The sequence below is a fragment of the Mustela erminea genome, chromosome 18 (assembly GCF_009829155.1).
Source record: "Mustela erminea isolate mMusErm1 chromosome 18, mMusErm1.Pri, whole genome shotgun sequence".
Classification (NCBI taxonomy): Eukaryota; Metazoa; Chordata; class Mammalia; order Carnivora; family Mustelidae; genus Mustela; species Mustela erminea.
Window position 1 is genome coordinate 46,293,528 of NC_045631.1, and position 18,873 is coordinate 46,312,400.

The 18,873-nt window shown below is 58.5% G+C and overlaps 1 protein-coding gene across 2 annotated transcripts in view; it reads left to right on the plus strand.

Annotated features, from left to right (window-relative positions):
* Window positions 1-18,025, plus strand: part of MRC2 (mannose receptor C type 2) — a 56,678-nt gene extending 38,653 nt beyond the window's left edge. The window contains exons 7-30 of one of the 2 annotated variants that reach the window (XM_032319679.1): window positions 267-455; window positions 597-751; window positions 1,679-1,786; window positions 4,123-4,238; window positions 4,687-4,835; window positions 5,431-5,648; window positions 6,384-6,526; window positions 7,627-7,729; window positions 8,186-8,324; window positions 8,436-8,471; window positions 8,803-8,963; window positions 9,063-9,130; window positions 9,812-9,912; window positions 10,207-10,349; window positions 13,133-13,247; window positions 13,388-13,551; window positions 13,701-13,809; window positions 14,346-14,584; window positions 14,761-14,929; window positions 15,025-15,174; window positions 15,504-15,623; window positions 15,809-15,988; window positions 16,458-16,484; window positions 16,614-18,025. In XM_032319679.1, the coding sequence (XP_032175570.1) occupies window positions 267-455; window positions 597-751; window positions 1,679-1,786; window positions 4,123-4,238; window positions 4,687-4,835; window positions 5,431-5,648; window positions 6,384-6,526; window positions 7,627-7,729; window positions 8,186-8,324; window positions 8,436-8,471; window positions 8,803-8,963; window positions 9,063-9,130; window positions 9,812-9,912; window positions 10,207-10,349; window positions 13,133-13,247; window positions 13,388-13,551; window positions 13,701-13,809; window positions 14,346-14,584; window positions 14,761-14,929; window positions 15,025-15,174; window positions 15,504-15,623; window positions 15,809-15,988; window positions 16,458-16,484; window positions 16,614-16,837 (3,326 nt within the window). In that variant the 3' untranslated portion in view covers window positions 16,838-18,025. The remainder of the gene's footprint in view (window positions 1-266; window positions 456-596; window positions 752-1,678; window positions 1,787-4,122; window positions 4,239-4,686; window positions 4,836-5,430; window positions 5,649-6,383; window positions 6,527-7,626; window positions 7,730-8,185; window positions 8,325-8,435; window positions 8,472-8,802; window positions 8,964-9,062; window positions 9,131-9,811; window positions 9,913-10,206; window positions 10,350-13,132; window positions 13,248-13,387; window positions 13,552-13,700; window positions 13,810-14,345; window positions 14,585-14,760; window positions 14,930-15,024; window positions 15,175-15,503; window positions 15,624-15,808; window positions 15,989-16,457; window positions 16,485-16,613) is intronic. The other variant, XM_032319680.1, reaches the window with a different exon arrangement.
* The last annotated feature ends 848 nt before the right edge of the window (window positions 18,026-18,873 follow it).

The following is an 18,873-nucleotide window of genomic DNA, read 5'->3' on the forward strand; positions in this document are numbered from 1 at the left end:
CTCTTTCTGAAAGATCCCCCACCCCCCACCGGGGGAGGGGCTGTCCTGTCCTGGGTGAAATCTGCCACCAGCTCCTGGGGCTCTGCCTCTGGGCCTCCAGCCTCCCTGGAGGGCCTGGTCTTTTTCGCATCTGGTGGCCAGGGCTGATCTGAGACAGGGGTGGGGAGGAGGGGACTCCGGGGCCCTGCCCGGGCTGACCCCCAGCAGGCTGGGGCACCAAGGCTGGGTGGCTTGGTCCCTGAACAGCACCTCGTGGGTCTCTGCAGACGTGTGGGCCAACGTGAAGGTGGAGTGTGAGCCCAGCTGGCAGGCCTTCCAGGGCCACTGCTACCGCCTGCAGGCAGAGAAGCGCAGCTGGCAGGAGTCCAAGAAGGCGTGTCTGCGGGCTGGTGGGGACCTGCTCAGCATCCACAGCATGGCCGAGCTGGAGTTCATCACCAAGCAGATCAAGCAAGGTGAGGGGCTGCTCGTCCACACTCCTCCGTGCCCAGCCTGTCCTGCCCAAGGGGTCCTGGGACCATCTCTCCGTCCGCTGCCAGAGGCCAAGGCTGACCTCTCCGTGTGCTCTCTCTCCCCTCTCTCCCACCGCACCCCAGAGGTGGAGGAGCTGTGGATCGGCCTCAACGACTTGAAACTGCAGATGAATTTTGAGTGGTCTGATGGGAGCCTTGTGAGCTTCACCCATTGGCACCCCTTTGAGCCCAACAACTTCCGGGACAGCCTGGAGGACTGTGTCACCATCTGGGGGCCGGTGAGAACCCCTTCTCCCCAGCCTCCTGGTTCCGCCCTGGTTTTAGGAGTGCTGTCAGCTCCTGTCTCCACACCACCCCCCCATTGTGTCTCAGAAGCCCCCACTTGTCTGCCAACCCCTTCCCTTCCATGTGGAGAGATGGGCAGGGTCTGAATCCTCCCCATCCCGACTAGCTGGGTCACTTTGGGCAAGTTATTTAACCTCTCTGTGCATCGGTTTCCTCGTCTGTCAATGGAACACTAAAAGTACCGACCTCAGAGGGTCACTGGGTTGATTAAAGGGGTTCATGCTCGCGCAGCCTGGGGCAGGCACTGCCTGGCACCGTCTTGGTCCGCCAGCTGCTCTCCCTGCCAGCAGGTGGCATCGGAAGCCGCATTTTAAGGACCTGCTCCATTGGCAGGGTGGCTCTGCGCCAGCCCGACCCAGCCCAGGGTCCTGTCTCCTCCCAAAATGATGGGGCGGTGACTATCTGCCAGGGCTTTGGCTCGGATGCAGTGTGGGTAGATGAAGGAATCGATGGAGGGCTTCAAGCCGACATGAGACCCTTTAAAAAGACCAAAGTCAAAGGGACAGAGCACCAACTCCAGGGACAGAGAGGACGCTCTGCGGTGAGATCCTGCAAACAGTGCCAGGACGATGGAGACAGAGCCATCTGGCATAAGGGATGCTATTTAAAAATTTATAGACAGTTATTTGTTGAGTGTCTGCCACGTGCCAGTCTTTCTCCTGGGGGCTGGGACACAAACACCCTTGCCCTCTGGAAGGAGCCAAGGGCAGACAAACTGCTGGCTAGGAGAAGGGGGACAGAGGCCAGCCTGGGACACACACACAGCTCAAGTTGGAGGCAGGAGTGGGTCTAGAAAATCCGGTTCACCCAAGGCTTTGCGGGGAGGGAGGCTGAGACGCTCTCTCATCCTGTGTCCCCAGGAGGGTCGTTGGAACGATAGTCCCTGCAACCAGTCCTTGCCCTCCATCTGCAAGAAGGCTGGCCAGCTGAGCCAGGGGGCGGCCGAGGAGGACCATGGCTGCCGAAAGGTGAGGGTGTTTCTGGAGCTGCCCCCTGGGCGGGGCCAACCGAGGGGCTCCCCCTGGGAGGAAGGGGGCAACTAGAATTGTGCAGCCTCCCTTGCTGGGCACATCCCTTCCTCCTGCTCTCCCAACTGCTCTGTTCCAGAAGGGGTGACACCGGCTGAGGTGGGGTGGGGTAGGGTGGGGGCAGCTGGGAGGAAGCAGAGTTCCCCACCCCCACTCGGCATGAAGAAGCCACTTCCCAGAGGCAGCAGAGAGCCAGAGGTGGGTGTGAGCAGGCCCCCAGGTCATCCCGAGTGTGGCTGCTGGGCTACACCCCAGTCCTGCTTGGCCACCTCCGTCTTTGCCAGCACCCACCATGCCACCTGATGTCTCCCCTGGAGGAATGAGGCCATTCTGGGGTCCCTGCCTTCCAGTTCCTAGCCCAAGGGGCTTCCAGACCATCAGGGAGGGAGGGAGATCAGGAATGACTGGGCTAGTGGGGCAGAGCATGGATGAATGAGTGTGCAGGTGGGTGATGGACCCAGCCCCTCCCACACGCCCCCAGCCTGGCCCTCAGCCAAGCAGCGGGGTCAGTGGTGGGGATGACTATAGAGAGGTTGTTCAAAAGAGACACTTGATGGTGTTTTTGGCCCCTGATGGCTCCATTGGCCAAGGCCACGCCCTTGCTGCCAGTCTGGCATTCATTCTGTTTCCCTTCAGAGTAAGCCCCCTTCCTGCACCCCACCTCACAGGAACCCCGGGCTCTCCCCCCGGGGCAGGGGCCTGAGACAACAACAGGCATGAGCTTCAAGGGGAGGAGAGGGGGCCGACGGGGCCCTGCTGAAGTGCCCGGGGGACCAGCGTGGTCCGGGACTGGCCCAGGCGCCCTGTCCTGCCCTGAGGGAGGTGGGAGTAGGAGAGTGAGGACAGTGACTAAGTGCCCAGGAACCAGGGCCACCTGGAATGTGTGTGCAGTGTTGGGCAGCCCCGGGTAATGCCCTGGGAGAGCTGGGATCTTAGCACAGCCCCAGCACTCCCCATCCCAGTATCAGCCCCCCAGGCCCCCCAGCTTCACTTTTGCTCTGGCTCTTGCCCAAGGGGCTGTGTTTCTGTCCCTTGAATCTACCCTGAGGCTTCCCATTTCTTTCTTTCTTTCTTTTCTTTTTTTTTTTTTTTTTTAGATTTTTTTTAAATTTATTTGTTTGACAGATAGAGATCACAGGTAGGCAGAGAGAGAGAGAGAGAGGAGGAAGCAGGCTCCCCGCCTAGCAGAGAGCCCGATGTGGGGCTTAATCCCAGGACCCTGGGACCATGACCTGAGCCGAAGGCAGAGACTTTAACCCACTGAGCCACGCAGGCGCTCCTCCTTCTTTCTTTCTTTCTTTCCTTTTTTTCTTTCTTTTTTTAAAAGATTTTATTTATTTATTTGACAGAGAGAGAGAGAGAGATCACAAGTAGGCAGAGAGGCAGGTGGGAAGCAGGCTCCCTGCTGAGCAGAGAGCCCAATGCGGGGCTCGATCCCAGGACCCTAAGATCATGACTTGAGCCCAAGGCAGAGGCTTAACCCACTGAGCCACCCAGGTACCCAGAGGCTTCCCATTTCAAGGGCTCCTGGAGGGGAAGGCCCGGCAGGCGTAGTGTCTCTTAGGAGGAGCTGTGATGAGGGATGTGATGAGGACAGGCGTAGCCTTTGTGCTACGGGTTCAAGTCCGTGCTCCCCCTTGTACTGTCTGTGCATAAAGTCCAGCCACTTAATTTCTCTGTGCCCCAGTTCCTCTTTTGAAAGGCAGGAGCAGAGAGCTCAGGGTGGCCCAAGCGAAGAGGTGGGGTCTGTTGCGGGAAACCTGGCCTGGTCTCGTGCCGGTCTGATGGTAGAGAGCCAGCTGCTCAGAGCAGTGGTCTCTTCCAAAGCTTTGCTGTTCCCCGCTGACGCTGAGGGTCTTTCTGTCCCCTGACCCAGGCTAGGTGCACCCTCCGCTCACTCTACCTTTTCCGGGACCTGAGGATTACCGGCTCCCTCCACAGCCCGCAGCTCTCCCAGAATTTCAGCTCTGGGTTCTCAGCCAGCTGGCAATTTTCCCACTGAGACCCTGGGTTTAAATGCCCCAGTCATCTTGCTTCGCCAGCCCACCAGCGGGTGCCTGGCTCCCCCCCGCCCTCGCCCAATCAGCCACCCCTGGGCCATGTGTCTACCCCCGGTCTGGCTGCTGTGGGCGATGCTAGGGAGGGGAGGTTGAGGCCATAATGAACAGAGCATGAGAAGGGCCGTCTCCAGTGTCAGACCAGTCCCCAGGCTTTCCGAATGAGGGAGGAGAGGCCTCCCCACAGACATCCCTCTTCTGCCCACTGTCTCGAGCCAGGGTTGGACATGGCACAGCCCCTCTTGCTACTGGCTGGGAGAGGACCAAGTCACCTACAGTGAGGCCCGGCGCCTGTGCACCGACCACGGCTCTCAGCTGGTCACCATCACCAACAGGTACGGGACAGGGTGTGTACCCAGACCAGCCTTGATGCCTGTCCTGGCCTAATGTGGCCTCCCCACCAAACGGGGAGGCCTTGCACCATCACCACTCAGGAAACTGAGTCCTTGAAGCCTGGAATGGCTCGAGGGCCTTTTTCTACTATCGTCCCAAGAATGGTTCCCATTTACTAAGTGACCCCATTGTGGGGCAGGTGTCTGCTCCTTTCGACATTCTTCTCGGCCAGGCACAGAGGGACAGGCAGGAGAGGGGGAGCTCGGTGGCTGTGTGTCCGCTGCAGGGTCCCCAGGGGCCCCCACTTCCCTCAGCAGGTTGCCAACTGGGTACAACACCCAGGCTCCCAGGATGGGAGCGTCTGGCCTGTGGCCCAAGGCATGGGGGGGATGCCGAGGGGGGAGTTTGGGCCTCGTCGAGCTCCCTGCCTGACCGGCTTCTCTCTCACAGGTTTGAGCAAGCCTTTGTCAGCAGCCTCATCTACAACTGGGATGGTGAATACTTCTGGACTGCCCTGCAGGACCTCAACAGCACCGGCTCCTTCCGCTGGCTCAGTGGGGATGACGTCATGTATACCCACTGGAACCGGGACCAGCCCGGTGAGGCCCTCCTCCGCGGCACTCAGTCAGCCCCTCTCTGACGTTCCTCGGGGAAGCCAGAAGCCCCCCCTCCCCACCCCCCCACCCCCCCCCCCCCCGGCCAGGACCAAGTTCCCAGGGCCTCCCAGGAAACCGGTCATTGGTACAGTGCAGTAGAGTAGTTAGGAGCTCAGGGTCTGGACCCAAACCACTTGGCATCTCTTTGAGCCTCAGTTTCCCATCTGTCAGCTGAGGACTGATGTGACTCCTGGGACTGGTGTGAGGCTGAACGGGATGAAAAGATGTGAAGTGCTTAGCATACGGCAGGTGCTGGCAATCGGGGTCATGGCCATTACACCTTCAAGGTCTCCTTTAGCCTTTTCAATGACATGATGAGGCTAATGGTAAAACAGCCTCAGAGAGGTTAAGCCACTTGCCTAAATCTCACAGGAGTGAGCAGAGAGCTAGGACTTGGTCCATTCCCTTCGGGTCCCTGAGGAGCCGGCCATGCTCGTCCCCAGTGTGGGGGCCGAGGCCGGGGTGGTGTCCTGCGGGGATGTGGGGGAGGGCCAGACCCCGAGTCCTCAGCCAGTGGGTCTCCTGCTCTCTCCTCTAGGGTACAGCCGTGGGGGCTGTGTGGCCCTGGCCACAGGCAGCGCAATGGGGCTGTGGGAGGTGAAGAACTGCACCTCCTTCCGGGCTCGCTACATCTGTCGCCAGAGCCTGGGCACACCCGTGACGCCCGAAGTGCCAGGGCCTGACCCCACACCCAGCCTCACCGGCTCCTGTCCCCAGGGCTGGGGGTCGGACCCCAAACTCCGGCACTGCTATAAGGTAGGCAGCCTGCTGGTGTGGGAGTGGGGAGAGGAATAAGAGCAGAGAAACAGTTTTGCCAAGGTCAAGGGCAGCCCCAGCGGGGCCCAGCCATGACCGGGCAACTAGGCCCCAAGGACCCTGTTTCCCCACAGCAGACTGTAGATAGAGGTAACTTCCGATGACACTCTTGTCAGTGGAATCTCAGATCTGGTACATCATGGGTGCTGGATGAAAGGAAAGAATTGAAAAAAAGAAAAAACAGAGATAATCGGTTTCAGATGTTCCCAAACACTGGGGCTGGGCTGGCTGCTTTTCAAAATCACCTGGGCAGCTTGAGAAAAATAAATTCCAGGCTATCATTACGGGGACTGGGATTCACTAGGTTGAGGAAGGGCCCGGTCCTCTGATTTTTGAACTCTGCAGTGTTTGGGAGACACTAACATAGCCCAGGGTCTTTTATGACATGAGGAAACTGAGTCCAGGGAAGGGAAGAGACTTGCCTATAGCAAACTGTGGCTCCCCTGGGATGAGAGCCCAGGTCTTGGGCTGGTTCGGGGGTCTGGGCAGGGGGTGTTCTCTAGAACCTGGCTGTACTGGCTCCCTCCCCTGGGGCTCGTTCTCTGATGAGCAGGATTGTCGTAGCTAGCCTGTACCCCTGTCCCGTGAGGCCCCAGCCCCCCCTCCCTACTGCTGTCTTGGGAGGGCAGGTGGACCAGTAGGGACAACTTAGACACCTGGACTTTGTTCCTGTAGGTGTTCAGCTCAGAAAGGCTGCAAGACAAGAAGACCTGGCTGCAGGCCCAGGGGGCCTGCCGAGAGTTGGGGGCCCAGCTGCTGAGCCTGGCCAGCTATGAGGAGGAACACTTTGTGGCCAACATGCTCAACAAGATCTTTGGGTACTGAGCCTGGGGCAGTGGCCTGCATGCACCTGTGTGGGCACAGGGCGGGGGGCGAGGTGAATGCACCCCTAGGGAGGCCTGTCTGAGGGCTCAGAGTGACCTGTGTATCTGCAGCAAATGCCAGGACCATCCTGCCCTCCCTCAGGGAGCCCCAGTCTCCCTGGTTGCTCTCCAGTGTCAGGAAAATATCATCAGGAAACCAGCAGTGTCCCCCTTAGACTCACGGACTTTTACAAAAGTAACTGCCCTCCCCACTCCTCCTTCTCCATGGCAAAATCTGATCCAAGCCAAGCACACCCCACCCCCTCCCCCAACACCATCCCATAACAGCCCACTGTCCTCAAACAACAGCCTTTCCTGAGAGACAGGAGGAGAAAAGTTACAAAAGTGAGCATTTGCCCCTCGGGGTCCCTAAGGACCCCATGTCTGTCCTGTGGGTCTCCTATGACACACAGCACCTATACTTCCTTAGTGCTGGAAAAAGTCTGAATGGATCCAGGCTTCCCAAAAGACACCTTAATTCCCAGGGACATGTCTTTCCAGCAAACATCCAGATTACCTTATTGGACTAGTCATTGTAACTCTCACTGAGGGCCTCTCACCATGTCTCAGGTACTGCACTAAACACTGAATCCTCACTGGGTCTCTTCTTCAACTCTACAAAGTGGACATTATCAAGGACCCATGTGGGCTGCTACAGAGGTTAGTTAGGTTATTGGCCCCTGGGCCATTCGGCGCTGGAATCTGCTTTTATCTGATTCCAGAGCCCCAGGTCTATGCCCCATGTCCACCACTTGCTAAACTCCCCGAAGTGAAAGCTTACAGAGTCTTGCTGGCAGGGCAAACCCCACCCAAAGGGAAGCCAGGGAAGGGAGCCAGGCCACCCACCCCCAGTGAGCCGGGCACCTGGTCCAGCTAGGTCAGTTCTCCCTGGGGAGAGAACTTTCTAAAGGTGGCCCCAACACCGTATTGCCAGCGAGTGTGAAGCGCAGATGGAGAGAGGCCCCAGGCCTTCGGGACAGCCCAGGTCACCTGCAAGGGGCTCCTGCTCCTCTCATCCCCATCTCTTCTGTCTCCACCCCCGGACCGTGCTGAAGTGAATCAGAGCCCGAGATCCACGAGCAGAACTGGTTCTGGATCGGCCTGAACCGTCGAGACCCTGGAGCCGGGCAGAGCTGGCGCTGGAGCGACGGCTTGGGGGTGAGCGGGCCTGGAGGGGGCGGGTCAGCAGGTGGGCGGGGCCCCGGAGGGAGCTGGGTGGGTGGGCGTGGTCTTTGAGGGCGGGACAGAGCCTGGCGATGGGCGAGGTTTAAAATTAGGGCGCCTGGGTGGCTCAGTGGGTTAAAGCCTCTACCTTCTGCTTGGGTCATGATCCCAGAGTACTGGGATCGAGCCCCCACAGCGGGCTCTCTGCTCTGCAGGGAGCCTGCTTCCTCCCTCTCTCTCTCTGCCTCTCTGCCTACTTGTGATCTCTGTCAAATAAATAAATAAAATCTTTAAAAAAAATAAAATAAAATAAAATTAGGGCCTTTGGCGGAAAGAATAGGGGGGCGGGGTGTCCCCAGGGTTGGGGGTTCCCAGCTCAGGCTCGGCCATCTGTACGTCTGTTCTGGGGACGCCGAGAACTTGACAACCTTCTCCTACTCCGACTTCCAGTTCTCTTACCACAATTTCGACCGGAGCCGGCACGACGACGACGACATCAGGGGCTGTGCAGTGCTCGACCTGGCCTCCCTGCAATGGGTGGCCATGCAGTGCGAGACGCAGCTGGACTGGATCTGCAAGATCCCTCGAGGTTGGGTGGGATGGTGCTGGGAACCGGGAAGGGGGCAAAGGGCAGCGTGGCTGGGAATCCAGGGGAGGGCCTTCTTTCCCTGCAGCGTCTGTGTCCCTGTTGTCCCCATAGGCACAGATGTGCGGGAGCCAGACGTCAGCCCACAAGGTAAGGCCCCCAGGCCACACACTCTCCGTGGGGGTCCGAAGAGGGTGAGGGGTGTCACCTCCAGGGACGGGCCTGCCCGGGATGGAACGAAAGGAGTTAGGGGTTTGAGCTGAGAGAAGGGGAATTGGGGTGCCTGGAGTCCTGTGGGCCTCCGTCTCCAAGCAGGGGCAAGCTTGGGCCTGGAGTGGTGTCGGGCAGGGGGGCTTAGGGGTTCGTAACCCGCCTGCTGCCTGCCCTTGGACCTGCCTGGGCCTTGTCCCACCCTGTCCGCAGGGCTCGAGCGGGCAACCCCAGCCTGGCCTCTGCTCCCGCACTCCCACTGTCCCTGCAGGCCGGCGGGAGTGGCTGCGTTTCCAGGAGGCTGAGTACAAGTTCTTCGAGCACCACTCCACGTGGGCTCAGGCGCAGCGCATCTGCACGTGGTTCCAGGCCGAGCTGGTCTCCGTGCACAGCCAGGCCGAGCTGGATTTCCTGGGGCACAACCTGCAGAAGGTGAGCACCCTGGGTGAGCCTGGGCCCTCGGGCAGTGGGAGGGCAGGCCCAGGGAGGAGAGGCCCTGCCAACCCTTATCTGCCTGATGGGTTTCCCCAGTTGTCCCCAGGCCAAGAGCAGCACTGGTGGATTGGCCTGCACACTGCAGAGAGTGATGGGCGTTTCAGGTAGGAGCCTTCCAGGGTCAGCAGCTGGGGGGTGGGGGGGGCGTGCCTGGATGGCCAGCCGGGACCCCAGATGGGAACTAGGGAGGCTGCCCACAGAGACAGACGTGGATTTGGCCTTGATCAAATGATTTAACCTTTGTGGGCCTGGATTTTCTCATCTAAAAATGAGATAAGGAGGTCTGCCTGGTAGGATTAGAAATAAGGTGTGCGAAGTCCTTGGCACAGCATCGAGCACATAACTGGGCACCAAATAAGGCAGCTGCTGTTATGCTGGGGCCACTCATGGATAAGTCCCCCTCAGGGCATGGGGAAGAACATACGGTGTCCTCTGGAGGGGCCTCTCTGTATGCAGTAGCCACCTACCATGCATGAGGGAGCTCGAGACTGGAAAGACCAGGAGTACAAGACTATCTGAGGGCACTGTTGCCTTTGGACCTCTGCTCTGGGCTTCTTAGGCTTCTCTAGTTAGTGAACGAGTTTCCAGGGAGGGCTGGGGCTTACCTGGACGCACCAGGTCTTTGGGTCCCCAATGGCCCGGAGCTCAGTGGCCTCACACTTAGCCTGTAGCTACTGAGCCCCTGGGCTCGGGCCCTTCCCTGCCCCCCATCTTGGTGGCCTTCATTGCTGTATGCCACGGAGGTTGGGACCGGGGCGAGTCATCTGTGTTCTGCGTCCTTACAGGTGGACCGATGGTTCCATTATAAACTTCATCTCCTGGGCACCGGGTAAACCTCGGCCCATCGGCAAGGATAAGAAGTGTGTGTACATGACCGCCAGCCGAGGTGAGGGTGGGGGCGGGGCAGAGAGGGTGCAGAAGCTGGGGAGAGGGTTGATGTTGGGGTCATTGTGGTGAGCCTGGGGAGGCCTATAAGTCTCTTCTCATTCTCTTTGTTCCCACAACCCAAGAGGGGCTAGACCCAGAGTGGGGACCTGGCCCCATGATTCAGCAGCCACAGAGGACCGGAGTTCAGAGCTGGACACGGGCATCCAACCCCCATGTCCTCTTCACTGGGCATGAGGCCAGGGTGCTGCTGGCTCTGCCCTGTGCTAGAGTGACTGCCCTCCTCTTTCTGCAGAGGACTGGGGGGACCAGAGGTGCCTGACTGCCTTGCCCTACATCTGTAAACGCAGTAACAGCACAGGAGAGCCCCAGCCCCCGGACCTACCACCCACGGCCCTAGGGGGCTGCCCCTCCGGCTGGAACCAGTTCCTCAACAAGGTAGGAGGTGGGGAGGGACCACCCAGTAGTATCAGGGGACAGGATGTGAACGTGGGAAGGCCGAGCTTCAGGAGGCCTGGCTCTTTGGCAACATCAAAGTCATGGCTTCTTGCCTATACCCAGCCAGGACCCTGGGATCATGACCTGAGCTGAAGGCAGATGCTTAACCAACTGAGACACCCAGGCGCCCCTGAAAAACGAGTATTTTTAAGTTTAAAAAAATTTTTATTAGTGGTATGAGAAAAGTACTCAAAAATGATCAATTATAATAATTACTCACCTTTAAATAATTTTAGTAAGAGCAAGGTGACTGCATATATTTCATTCTTTTTATAAAATTTCGATCTGACACTTCGTGATTTGGGACTTCACAGGTCTCGTTTGAGGTCCGAATTACTTTAAAACATGGGTTTAGTGGTTATTGTAGATGAAAAAGTTGCCTCATAAAGGCAAATACATAAAAATGGAAAAGTCCGTCCATCCTTCTTTGTTTTTCAGTCCTTCTACCCATGAAACAAAGGTTTTTGTGTAAAAATTGGCCAGTACATTGCTGTATTTTAAACTAATCTGCCTCATAAACTAATCAGAAGACCTGATTAAGATGGTTTAAGAGCAAGTCTTTGAAGGATTTTTTTTTTAAACAACATTTAGGAAATTCTTTTCCCAAGGGTTTAGAGCATGCAGATGGGACAGTTGGGGGCAGTAACAGTAATCAGAAGGGACACGTTTCTAGACATGTCTGCAGACTGTTCCTTCTAGCGGGTTTCTCTCCTATAGTAGTTACTTTGGCACTCCTGGGCTGATTGATCAGACCTGATTAGATTGTCATTGTTTTTACCCAGTGGCGACAAGAGCTTGTCCCAGGAAGAGAGGCGCACTATTTTCTCGTTCATGCTGGCATCACGAGTCTGAGCTCCCATCCGTGCTTTCTCTGCGATAAAACCACTTAGCCGGATTGTGAGGATTAGATTCGTTAACACCAGCTCCTATAATCCGTAAATCTTTGTCCTGCCTTGGAGGGTAGCCAGCCCCTTAGCGTCCTGGAGCTCTTAACTGTCTTCAAAATATTTAAGCACATATTATACCTTTTCGACCTTAAAAAAAGTAATACACGTATTATTACAAGTTGGGGAAAAAAAAAAAAAAAGAAAGAAAATACAACTCACTCATCCTTTCCAGAAATAAGCCCTATGAATATTTGTTACTCTGCTTCCTGCCTTTTTCACCTAAATGAGATCCTACTACATCACAGGATTTTGTATCCACTTTCTCAATGTTCTATTCTTTTTTTAAGATTTTATTTATTTGACAGAGAAAGATCACAAGTAGGCAGAGAGGCAGGCAGAGAGAGAGGGGAAGCAGGCTCCCTGCCGAGCAGAGAGCCCGATGTGGGGCTCGATCCCAAGACCCTGGGATCATGACCTGAGCTGAAGGCAGAGACTTTAACCCACTGAGCCACTTAGGCGCCTTCAGTGTTCTATTTTGAACACTTTTCTCATGTCATTACATTTTCCCAAAAATTTATTCTCGTGGCTTCTTCCACCGGATATAAAACAGAATATATGGTATTTATGCACTTGGTCTCTTTCTTGATGTGTCAGCATCATGGTAGGAATACCAGTTACTCCCCTGCCAGAAGCCTTTGAAGTACGCAAGGCTGTCTGCCCCTTCGCTGCCTGGCCCCAGACATTCTGCTTTCCTAGTTCTCTGCCCTTTGTTACATCCCAGCAGCATCTGGGCGTAGAGAGACAAAGTGATCGCCAGCCTCTCCCCTGGCTTTAAGCTCCTGGAGGGCAGGGCCCCCAGCCCCAGACATACCACCTAGTACACTTGCATGGGGTAGGGAGGCCCCACGGGTTGGCGGACGGAGCTGATTCTTCTCTTCCATTGCTGATATTGATGTGACCTCGCTGCTTCTAATTTTATGACTAAATTTAGTTACTTAAAGGAGGCCTCGGACTATCTCTGAACTACTTCTCTAAAATGAAATGCAAGGGCTTGGTGATAAACCTCCCCTAAACTCTTGCATTATTTCTGGGTTTACCGTTTTCTTCCCCCAAATCTGACCCTGGCATCAGTAAGCTGATGCTCCAACTCATCCTGACAGTAAGAGCGCCCCCTTGTTCAGCACTTAACTCTCTCCTTGGGCACTGTTCTCTTTGACGCTTAACGAGGCCTCAAAAGACAGATACTTTTGTTCCCATTTTACAGAAAGGTTAAGTCAGATCTGGAATCTGACCTGCCCGTGTCCTCTGGCCGTCTTTGTGACTCCAAAGCTTCCTTCTCTCCCCCGCCCCCCCAACCGCCCCGATCACACTGAGGAGGGGAATCACTGGAAATCTTTCCTGTTCCATTTGAGAGATTTCCCACCCAGCTGCTGCCAAACAAAGATCATTCAGAAGTCCTACGGATGAACGTTAAGTTCACAGGACAAAATAAGAGAGTTCAGGCAACCCATGGGAAGGTTAGCTGAAATCCAGACCAACCTTGTCCCCATGCATGGCTCAGGTACTGTTGTCCTAGGTAGTAGAACCTTTGGTGGCCCAAGGACCTCCTGTGGCTGATAGACTCCTGAGCATGGGCCGGCGGACATGAATGTGCTGTGCCAGGCTGAGAGGGCACCAGAGCCTTGCTCGGGGGGCCCCAGATGTCCTGGTTCTGTTTATTGTCCTCAGCGCCAGCAGCCTCCCCAGGGCCTGCCGCTGAGGGCCATACGGCATGAGTTTCTGGGTTTGCGGGCCAGGGTGGTAGAACTGGACATCACGCCTCCCCCTCCGCCCCAGTGTTTCCGAATCCAGGGCCAGGACCCCCAGGACCGGGTGAAGTGGTCAGAGGCACAGTTCTCCTGTGAACAGCAAGAGGCCCAGCTGGTCACCATTGCAAACCCCTTAGAGCAAGGTAGGGCCAGCCCATGGGAAGTCCCCAGTATCCTCTGACACGGCCCTCCCTCCCCCCCTCCCCCCCCAAATACATGGCTAGAGCAGAGCGGGCAAGGGGCTGTCCTGTTGCTCATAACTCTCTCTTCTGGGGGACTGTAGCTTTCATCACAGCCAGCCTGCCCAATGTGACCTTTGACCTTTGGATTGGCCTCCATGCCTCTCAGAGGGACTTCCGGTGGGTGGAGCAGGAGCCTCTGCTGTATACCAACTGGGCCCCTGGGGAGCCCTCTGGCCCCAGCCCTGCTCCCAGCGGCAACATCCCGGTGAGGAAGCCCCTCCCTCTGCTCCCCGCCCCCCAAACCTGCACGGTGGTCCCCCTCTTCCAGACTCTTTCCTCCAAGGGCAGCCCTGTGGGGGCAGTGGCACAAGGGCAGAGCTGCCGGCGCTCCCCTGAGCGGCTCCCTCCCCCCAGACCAGCTGCGCGGTGGTCCTGCACAGCCCCTCCGCTCACCTCACTGGCCGCTGGGACGATCGGAGCTGCGCGGAGGAGACACACGGCTTCATCTGCCAGAAGGGCGCAGGTACACGTCACCCGTGACCTTGGGAAGGTCAGCACTGGGCCCGATGCTGTGGGCCATGCAGGGAGGAATGACGAAACATGATCCCTGACTCAGGGTCCTTGGGGTCACCCCCAGAGTCCAATAGCTGTTTGGGAAGCAGATCACAGAAAGACCGGGTACCAATCAGAGGGAAAGGCAGTGAGGACCGAGGGGTCTCAGGAAGAAGGTTCGGGGGTCTGGAGGGCTGACCAGGGGCAGCTAGACATCAGGCATGCTAGGTGTCAGGGAACCTGAAGTTGTGTGTCTGAGGCCCCCACAGCTCCATCCTGTTCTACAGGGGTTCCCGGGGTGGGAGTGGGTCAAGGCTCCCGCTTGCTCCTCTGTGGACCAGCAAGAAAGTGTTAGTAGGAACACTGGCTAATACTGTCTGTCCGTGCCAGGCCCTGGGCCCAGTGGAGACCTGTTCTCTCCCCGTGTCTGATGCTCCCCCAGCTTCAGGCCTGGGAATGGGGTGAGGGAGGCAGAGCCCAGCCTGAGCCCTGTCCCCTTCCCTGTAGACCCTTCCCTGAGCCCATCCCCAGCAGCGTCGCCCCCTGCCCCGGGCACTGAGCTCTCCTACCTCAACGGCACCTTCCGGCTGCTGCAGAAGCCTCTTCGCTGGCAGGACGCCCTCCTGCTGTGTGAGAGCCGCAACGCCAGCCTGGCGCATGTGCCTGACCCCTACACCCAGGCCTTCCTCACACAGGCTGCCCGAGGGCTGCGCACCCCACTCTGGATCGGGCTGGCCAGTGAGGAGGTGGGCCCCTGAACTTCATCCGTCCGGAGTGGCCGGGACCACTCCCTGATTAACAACCCCCCGCTCCAACTCCTTGCCTTACCTTACCTGCCTCTGCTCCCCACCCCCACCCCCACCTCCACCCCCGCCAGGCCCCTCCCTCCTTCCTCCCACCCTGACGGCCCCCTCCTGCCCAGGGCTCCCGACGGTACTCCTGGGTCTCGGAGGAGCCGCTGAGCTACGCAAGCTGGCAGGACGGGGAGCCCCAGCAGCCAGGGGGCTGCGCCTACGTGGATGTAGACGGCGCCTGGCGCACTGCCAGCTGTGACACCAAGTTGCAGGGGGCCGTCTGCAGCGCGAGCGGCGGTAAGCGGCCAGCGGCTGGGGCTGAGGGGTGGGCAGGGTGCAGGCTGTCCCAGGGAGGACTCCGTGCCACTTCCTCAATCCTGCACCCCCCACAGGGCCCCCTCCTCCCCGAAGAATAAGCTACCATGGCAGCTGTCCCCAAGGGCTGGCCGACTCTGCGTGGATTCCCTTCCGGGAGCACTGCTACTCCTTCCACATGGAGCTGCTGCTGGGCCACAAGGAGGCGCTGCAGCGCTGCCAGCGAGGTGGGCCAGTGCAGGCCAGAGCCCCCACAGGCCATTTCAGGTGGCGACCCCTGTCCTGAGCACTTAGAGGCTCCAGGAACACTGTCCCCCTGCTGCGCTCGGCCTGCAGGTGGCACTTACACAGAAGCGCCCCGTCAGTTTCCAATACACAGAGCCCACGCGTGGCACTACATGTTGGGGGCCCCGGGCGCCCACACACAGAGGCACACTCCACACCGTCCTCCACTTGGGCCACCGGAGAAGAGGGCTGGGGCCTCTCTGAGGGTGGGTGGGTCCGCTACCCCAGGGGGACTACTGTCTGTCCTGATGTGGGCCTCCCTTGTGTCCAGCGGGTGGGGCGGTCCTGTCCATTCTGGATGAGATGGAGAACGTGTTTGTCTGGGAGCACATGCAGAGCTCTGAGGGCCAGAGTCGGGGTGCCTGGCTGGGCATGAACTTCAACCCCAAAGGTGGGTACCCTGTGCGCGGCATCGGGAGGGAGCGGGGGAAGCCTCCAGTTGTAGGGGGATGCCTCTCCAGGTGTAGGGGGAGCCTCAGCGGGGCTCGGGGCTCATTGAGGGGGAATGAGCATTGGTTCGAGAACAAACCTGCTCTCTTCCACCCGCTGGTGCCCTCAGTGTCTTCCTCCCCGCAGGAGGCATCCTGGTCTGGCAGGACAACACAGCTGTGAACTACTCCAACTGGGGGCCCCCTGGCCTGGGCCCCAGCATGCTGAGCCACAACAGCTGCTACTGGATCCAGAGCAGCAGCGGCCTTTGGCGCCCGGGTGCCTGCACCAACGTTACCATGGGCGTCGTCTGCAAGCTCCCCCGAGGTGAGCGCCCGCGGACTGGCCTCTTACCGCCCCCCACACGACTGGCCGGACGCTGCTGGGCCTGGGCCCTGGGCTCGAGTCTCACCCTGCCAGTGACACAGCGGATATGGGAGGGCCGGAAGAGACAGGCCCGGGCCGGAACCCTCCCCCCAGGATAAATGGGTCAGTAGAAGGGACTGGCCCTTCCTACAGATTTCCAAACGAGACAGCAAACCTGTCATTTTGTAGCGGTTAAGGGCACATGGGCAGGGTTCAAGCCCCGGGCAAACCACTTACCAACTCTGTGACCTTGGGCAAGTTCCTTAAAGTCGATGGCCTCAGTTTCTTCAGATGCCAGATGAGGATAATAGCAGCCCCTACGAGATCAAGTGAGCTAACGGGGCGGCTGGCACTCAGGAAGTGCTCTCTGTTGGTTCATTATTACTGTCAGGACTTCAGTGATTAATGGGTCCCTCCCTCTTCCTTGCAGCTGAGGAGAGCAGCTTCTCACCATCAGGTAAGTTCCCAGGCAGGGCTGGGGTGAGCCCTCTCCCACCTTGGCCCCAATGCCAGGCAGCAGGGGGTGGTGGGGAGCTTCGGGGGGGCGGGAGCGTGGCCTGTCCACTGAGTATTGGGCTTGCTACAGCAGCGCTCCCCGAGAACCCGGCCGCCCTCGTGGTGGTGCTGATGGCCGTGCTGCTGCTCCTGGCCCTGCTGACTGCGGCCTTGATCCTCTACCGGCGGCGACAGAGTGCGGAGCGTGGGGCCTTCGAGGGCGCCCGCTACAGCCGCAGCGCCTCTGGCCCTGGCGAGGCCACCGAGAAGAACATTCTGGTGTCTGACATGGAAATGAATGAGCAGCAGGAGTAGAGCCAAGGGCGGTGGGCAGGGTGGGCACAGGAGGATTGGGGAGGCCGGACCCTGGGTCAGCCAGGCCCCCCCACCAGCTGCCAGTCCAGGTGGCCTATGGAGGGTGACTTTGGGAGCCACTGTTGGGAGCTGGGGCTGATCAGGGCCTGGCTGGTGGGGTCCCTCCCTCCCATGAGGGCTGGGCTGAGACCTGGCTGAGTGCAGCGTGGTGTTTCCCTCTGGGGGGAGACTAAGGTCTTGTCACCTGGGCCTGTGCCCCTATGGTGACCAGAAGCAGGACGGAAGCCTCTTTCTGCCCCTTTTTCCCCAGGCCCCCCTGCCCAGGCCTGCTGACCCCATGTCATGGGACCCCCTTCTCGTTGCAGAGCCTGAGGATCCTCCTGGGCCCTCAGCTAGCCTCTGTCGCTTCTCTCCTTCCTGGCAGCCTTGGCTCTGAACCCCCTCTGCCCTCCCCCCTCCCGTTTTTCCTGTAGCCCTTCCTTCTGAGCCAGGGCCCCAGAGTTTGGGGAGCCCTGTTGCTCATGGTGGGTGTCCGCTAAGGGGGCCAAGCATCTGTCACTCCTGTGCCTGCTGGGGTGGCCCATGGGGCATGGAGGAGGGGCCTGGGTTAAGCCTGAGAACCAGGGCCCCACCGGCGTGTCAGCTGGGCTGGAAACAGGACTGGGAGAGACACCCTGACCCCCAGGGGGTGACCGGGCTGAGGTGTCATCTCCTGCTGGTTGGGGGAGGGCTCTATCCCTAAAGAGTCCCCTGTGGGGACCAAAGTAAGTTCCCTAACATTTCCAGCTCCTGGCTCTGGTTGGAAGAGACGGAGGGGGTTGCCAGAGCCCTGGGGCCTCAGAAGCAGGAGACCGCCCTCTAGTGGGGCCCAGAGGAACAGCGCCTCAGCTCCCGGAAGGGCCCAGTCCCAGGGCGCTGACTCAGTGCCTTTCCAAGAGGCCATCCCTGGACCGGGCTGGGGCGACCGCCAGTCCCTGTGCCATGGGGCGCGGGACAATGTGAACACGGACTCAAAGACATGGTCCTTTTTTGTAGTTCTTAATTTTTTTAATGTGCCATTATTGTGGAACAAGAAAAGAAAAGAAAAAAGAAAAGCAAACAAATAAAACACACCTTTAAGAGGCTTGAGAGAGTGGGTTTCGGCTTTGTTCTGTTGTCAGCCTTGTTCCTCGCACTGCCTCAGAGAAATGTCGTGTGTGGAGCTCGAGTCGTGTGTTCTTTCTGCAGTCTGCCATTTTGCTTCCATCTCTGGGCTGGCCCCACGGAGGCACCTGCGCTCTTGTTTTTTCCGGGCCCTTTCCTTTCTGGGCCTGCTCACCCTGTAGTCTGTGACGGGGGATGAGTGTGTCTCGGTGACAGTCAGGAGCCCCGGGACAGCTGTGTGAGCTCTGACAGCTTGGCTCACCTCTCACCATGTGTGAGATGGGGGGACTGGACGCACTTCCTGGGCCTATTTGAGGATTAAATGAGATCATCTGTGTCAGGCAGCGAGCCCAGAGGCTCCGAGCTCACACAGTAAGTGCCCTATAAGGCCCACTGCTAATGTTATTTGGAGGCTGTGGTTCCCTGGGGGGAGTATTTGAGGTGCCCAGGCCAGCCCTGGCGCACATTTGTCCTTGCGGAGTCTGGGCTCTGAAACCACCAGAGCCGAGGCAGGGGCTCTCAGGGCCTCCCTCCTACCAGTATTCACTCAGGATACTAGAGTTGGTGACCGAGAGAGAAGGCTCTGCTAGGAGGTGATGGACAACTATGCCCATCCTGCGGGCTGAAACTGGCCATGGGAGGGGGGGTGTGTGTTTGGGGTGGGTGGTGGGGTAGGGGCTCGTCAGAGGAAGGGAGATGAACCTGAAGGAGATGAGGGAATGAGCCATGCGAGCATCTAGGCAGGTGGAGGCATGGTGGTGGGAGGGCCCCCCCCCCCCATGGTGGCCCCTGCCCTGCAGAGGCCCAGCTAGGAGGCCAGGCTGGCTGGAAGGCCGGGAAGGGGAGTCGGGGGTGGGGGGAACGAGCTGGATTGCCCCAGGCCATGCAGGCCC